General features: G+C 25.5%; 1 protein-coding gene across 2 annotated transcripts; it reads left to right on the plus strand.

Moving 5' to 3' along the window:
- The first annotated feature begins 141 nt into the window (after window positions 1-141).
- On the plus strand, window positions 142-2281 carry LOC113554670. Of its 2 annotated transcripts, XM_026958622.1 has the most exons (5): window positions 314-452; window positions 1064-1177; window positions 1307-1558; window positions 1643-1856; window positions 1916-2281. In XM_026958622.1, the coding sequence occupies exons 2-5, from the start codon at window positions 1166-1168 to the stop codon at window positions 2239-2241; spliced, it is 804 nt and encodes a 267-aa protein (XP_026814423.1). In that variant the 5' UTR covers window positions 314-452; window positions 1064-1165; the 3' UTR covers window positions 2242-2281. The 2 variants fall into 2 exon arrangements, with proteins under 2 accessions (XP_026814422.1, XP_026814423.1); XM_026958621.1 differs by lacking the exon at window positions 1064-1177 and having other exon boundaries at window positions 142-452.
- Window positions 2282-6316: the final 4035 nt, after the last annotated feature.

Raw genomic sequence — 6316 nt, forward strand, 5'->3', positions numbered from 1 at the left:
TCTTCTCCAGAAAATTCAGTCACCTATGGCCATCAAAACGTCCGGCCACACAGTTACTTTTGAACGGTTGGCCGTTGTCGGTTGGTCACACTGTCTCCCCTTATCACCGACGACGGTTAGGAGATAATACGCTGCGTCAGCCATCAGCTGGCTGGCTTGCAACCCGTTTTACGACGGAAATGCGGAATTCCGAATTGACCGAATTATAATTTACAACGAGACCAGATTCGCCATATTCGATTTTTATAGTTATTTTGCTGTTCGACGTCTATTTTGACTTGTTATCTGTCCAAATATTTTCAGTTCGTCCTTTGATTTTTACGATCATGTACAAGCTGAAACCGGTAGTCCGTGTTCCTCTGTTGATTGAGAATACATCCCGCATGTACAAGCTCAAAGACTTACAACAGATGTCGTTCGCCGAGGTGCCGAAGAGCGAAAAGTCTGACAAGGTAAATGTCGTTACCGCTTTCCATTTATTTGTTTTGATAATCCATTAACTACTCGCTTATTTTTCGAAACTTGGATTGAAACGATCAACTCCCTTCTGCGTACTCGACCCCTGGTTCATGTTTAAAAAAAATCACCAACTTACCATTTTGTCGATAATCACACGGTTTCGGAATGGAATTGCTCGCGGGAATCGAAAACCACGCCATGACTGTGTCGCGCAACAAATCGAGTAACAGACTCAAGTTATTACAATGTTAACAGTTAATGGTGATCGTAGATCAATATTGTTCTACAACAAAATTATTCCTTATCATACTTAAAAGATACCACCAACATTACTTGATCCACAGAATAAAAAAAAAAATTTGCTTGACTGCCTAAACGCATGTGCATGATAATGAGTCGGCGACCGGCGTCACTCCTCTGGTTGATCGTCATTTAGAATTTACCATTCAAGTCAATGTTTACTACGTATTTCAAATTATAATAACTGCCATTCTATAATTCTAATTTTATTTCGATTATTTGCTTTAGCGATCGTTCGGCAATGGGCTTTCCAACTATTTCGCACCTTTTTGTAGATTTTGATAACTTAAAATTTTTTTTTAAGGACAAACGGAAGCCTAATGGTATCAAAGGATTCTTCAAATGAAAAAAAAAAAACGTTTGAAATATTAAACGTCCTGTAGTGAAAAACCAATTCTTATCAACAATGTTGCACACAGTACCTACCTAGTTATGCATTTTGCTTATTTTATAACGTTTACAATTCAATTTTCATCACAGTAATCTATTTTGATGTTTGATTGATAATTGTTGTCATTTTTGTTTTAATTATTATTTTTTGATTTAGTTGCAGGACAATTTAGACGAAATTGAATTATCTGACCAAGAAATTCAAGTACTCTTAGAGAAACAGAATGAAATTCTTAAGACATTAGAACAACTTGAACTTAGATTAAATAAATTAGATGTTAAGTTCCCTGATTTAAAAGAAAGTTCACGCCTTCCAGAAAAACAACAATCAATTCTGTGTAATGTACATAAAAAACATGAAAGCAATTCAAAGTCTGTAATCAATAATGATATTGAAAATCTGATAAAAGTAATATTTTAATTCTTATTAAAATAATGTTATGGTTTGAATTATAGTATTATACTATACGTATGTAATTGTACTTTTTCATAGAATGATACTGTAGTGTTTGCTGATCCAGAAGATCCACCTTATTCTCTATTGGCTTTACCAATCTTGTGGCCAACAGTTGCATGGGATATTACTTATCATGTCCATTCATCTATATCAAAAGATTTGAAGGCATTAGAAACCATTAAAGCATTCAAAAATGTGACTTGTAAAAATTCAAAGAGCATTGTCAAAGTCTTTGTAATATGGCAACACAGTAAGTCAACAATTAAATTAGCTAAACATTTATGTATAATTTTAAATTTTTTTCTTTAGTTAAGCCTAGCCCTAAAGTGGTCAGATCTCCCACAAATTCGTCTATCGGTGAAGTATCATTGTTACGGATGTTCAATCAATATCTGGCCATTCTACCACTGGCTGCTGCTGATCAAATAAAATTTAACCAGACTTTAGATTTAATAAATGAAATTGAGTATTCGGCAAATGAACGAAGTCCAGAACTATACAACCTGATCATAGATTCGAATACAAAATTGGACATTACAAATATTGTTGTATGGTCTTTGTTGTACAAAAAAAGTGAACACCCACCAATGATAGAAAAATGGTTATCACACTTTACAAAAATTATAATTGTATAAGAAATTGTTATTAAAAATAAAATATTTATGTACTTAAACATTTTTGTTGATATAATTTAAACTTTATTTAAATCAGAATGCATTAATACTTATTGTTATTGAGCTTGAACATATTATGAATCATACCTACTTATTACAAGTAATAAATTACTTTTAATAATACTAAAGTACCCAGATAAAATATATGCTTTGATATATCTTTAATTGTGACTATTACTGAAATTACTGTAGTCAAAATCTCATAACTTACTTTTCAAAATGGTTTTCATTATTATTTTTTATCCTGATGTACTATCCTACAATCTACTTAGTATCTTTTCATCCCTAAATTTGCGAAATGCTAATGAATACTTTAGAATCAGTGATCACTTTTTATAAGCTCTAAATATGAACATGTCCTGTAAACAATTTATAATTATTATTAATTTGAAGTCTCAGAAATAAAATAAGATAAAAAAGAATCTAATGTCATTTTTTGAAAAGTGTTCCTTACCAGATAGTAGGAATGATGATCTTTGTAAGATACTAAAATAATAAGAGGTTTTAATTAAAAATATATTAATAATTCTAGAGTAAAGTATATTAATCTCTATAGTATAATATTATATTTTCTTAAATATTAAGTTCATGATTCTAATACTAAAAACAGTTATCAGTTGTAACTTCTCACCTATTGTCTTTTAATATTTTTGATGAATGTTGATATATCATTGGTAAAATTATAATGCCTATGTTACAATCATGATTTTTAAAATTATTATTTATTGGAAATAAGTTTGTTTGATATCTAATTGAGGGCATTGATGAGCTATATTTTTTAAGAAGTAACTCAACTTAACTAGTTAGCATTTATTCTACAGTACAACTTAAGTTACTAATCAGTTAATTAATTTTATACTCACATATTTTTATTAATTTTTTTCTTACTATGCAGTTCGTAAATTTAAAATTCATTTTATTTTTACAAATTATTATTTAATAAAAAAATAAATATTGGTATCTTAAACATCATGTTTTATTATTTATTAATATTAAATTTTTATTGTTCAAGTATTAAATTACACTATTCTAGATTTTAATTAGGGTCAAAATAATTTATCATTACAACTAAATTTGGATTTCTATAGAAAATGATAGTATCACCCTAACATGATAGAGTAAAAGTAACCTCTTAAAACTCAAGTCTCCGAACTTTACAGGTCAACCCTCTACAACATACTCTAAAATGATAATCCTTAGCTCATTCTCATGTATAACTAAGCAATTAAATGGAATAATAAAGGTTGGCTCCGTCAAGTACCTTGGTTTATTCTTAAATAATAAATTAATTTAATTAAAAAGCTTGCCCCAGGATATACAATAATGAATATAGGTACTTCACTTTCTTAGAGGTGTGGCCTGATGAAACTCTGAAAGATCGTCAAATAAAAAAATCAAATCTATTGATAAATTAATACATTTTTTTAAATTTAAAATGAAAATATATTTAGTTTTTAGGCAAATATATTCAAATATGGAAATATACATTTTTAATCATAATAGTAATAATAAAAATAGTATAGAAAATTATAAACAACATTGTAGAAAAACTAATGTTCAAGTCAAAAAAAAAAAAAAATACATGTATATAAAAATTTAAAACAATATTGTAAAATTAGATTTTTCGTACCTACTGACAAGTTTAAATTATTTTCACTTACTTGTCGAATACATGAAAAACGTAATGAACACATTGATAATAAATTAACAGTTGACCATTAATTAATTTATGTTAGAAACATTGAAATTTAAACATATTATTTATGTTTTAACATATCTAATTTACTAGTTGTAAGCAAATATACACATGAGACTCAACTAATATTAAAAATAACTATACTACATAAATCACAAAAAAAAAAAAAGAAATAGGACAATAGTTGAGTAAAGTCTTAATAGTAAGCAGTGAACATTTTTTAAAATAATTACAATAAAAAATACACTAATATTTGATAAGATGAGAAATTTCCTATCTTTATAAAAAAACTAAACACAAAAAAATCTATTTTAAAACAATAACAGTGAATTCAAACTAAAAAAAATTTATATAAATATAAATATAAAAAAATACCAAGTAGTAAGAACACTTTTAGTTTATTTCTAGATTAGGGTAATCAAAGTTTTCACAGTTAGTAAGTTACATGGTCAAAACTCGACAGATTCCAAAATTATTCTACCAAAAGAGTAGTTTTAAATCAAAATCACAAATTAGAAAACTGTTGAGTTTCAAGCATACTGGCTTAAACCATTCTCTAACAAATACATCAGACAATAACATTTTTTTAAAACAATAAGTTTCAGTAAGTATAAAATTTATATAGTTGAAATATTTTCTTAAAATATTGTAAATTTTACAAAAATAAGAAACATGATTTCATACTTTTACAAAATACAGTGAAAATTGCTCATAAATTACATGTCATTATCGTGCAGTCAAGAAAAACAAATATGAAACATTTATTATGATCTATTATTGTTGCAACAATTTATAGACAACTTTTTATTTTAAATTTAATATGCATTATATTGCAAAGATTTGACATATTTTAATAAAAAAATGTAAAATTTAAGATACAACCTTTGCAATTCTTTTATTGCACAAAAATCAATTAAATTTTTTAGTATAGAATACAAATAATTTAAGTTTCGAACTTAAATGTGGAATAGATTATATCGATTTAACTATGAAGTTCATTTTTCTCTATTTGTTTATTATTTACAACCGATTGTAAAATATTGATGAACATGTGAAAAATATCACCTAATAGATTTTATAACTAATTTATTTAACATTATTTGGTGAAATCATAAGTAGGAGAATAAATATGATAAAATCATAGAATTAAATTTGAAATTCAAGTAGTTTATAGTATTTTGATTTTAATAATTATATCAGTGTTTAGGAAAGGCGACATTATATCTTAAGGACATTAGATATTTAATTACCATTAGCTGTTTAGTATTAAGTAATCATCAGTTAATGCAATCATAATTTTAGTGTAACAAGTGGCAATTGTTATTATCAATAATAATAATAATAATAATGGTAATGAAGTTGACTGTAATATGTAGCCATTACTGTAGTATTATTTTATAAATTGTAAGCACTATAAGTACAAAAACAATAGTAAAAAATATGAGATAAGCACTTTACAAGAAAAAATTTAAAATAATTAGTCATTTCTTAAGTTTTAAATAAATTTAAATGTAAATTCAGTATTAAACTAGCTCTTATTCGTTCATTGACTTTTTGTTTATCAATATGTCATGTGAAGTCAGTATAATACTGACTTTAGATTATTTATTTAAGATTTTATGTTAATGAAATAATAAAAAAAAAAGGAAATAAATGAATTAAAATTTATCACTAATAAGTAATAAGTATAAAATAATTCTTTTACAATTGACTAAAACATTTTTTCTTTCTTTTTTTTTAAATTACTAATAATACTTAATGAATTAATTAAAGTAATATTTATATATATAAATAATTGATATATAAAACATGTATTGCTTGATCCCCCAGTTTTTGTATCACACTAAAATTTAAATTAATTTATTAATGATTCAATAATTGTTCGGGTAGGTACTTAATATTAGTTACAATAATGTTAACATAAAAAAAAACAAATAGTAAAAGCATTTAAATATTTGATATTAAATTAAGCTTAATATTTGCATATAAGTTTGCATTAACAAAACTTTCATCAACTTTTAAAAATAATATAACTATTCATTAAATTTGTTGGACCACATTTACATTAAAATAAAGATACATAAAAAAATCTTGATCAACACACAAATTAAAAAAGAAAAGAACGGAATATAATGTGTTTTTAAATTTTTTTAAAAGTAATACAGTCAAGATACTCATTAAAATAAAAGGTATTAAACCCATCTATTAGAGTAATTTAAAGAATATAACATTAGGACATAATTTATCAATATGTTATGGCATTTAAAATTAGAAACATATCATTAATATTTATTGTGTTAAAGATCAATTTCAAATCAACAATAATTTAAATACTGATTG

The sequence above is a fragment of the Rhopalosiphum maidis genome, chromosome 2, assembly GCF_003676215.2.
Source record: "Rhopalosiphum maidis isolate BTI-1 chromosome 2, ASM367621v3, whole genome shotgun sequence".
Taxonomy (NCBI): domain Eukaryota; kingdom Metazoa; phylum Arthropoda; class Insecta; order Hemiptera; family Aphididae; genus Rhopalosiphum; species Rhopalosiphum maidis.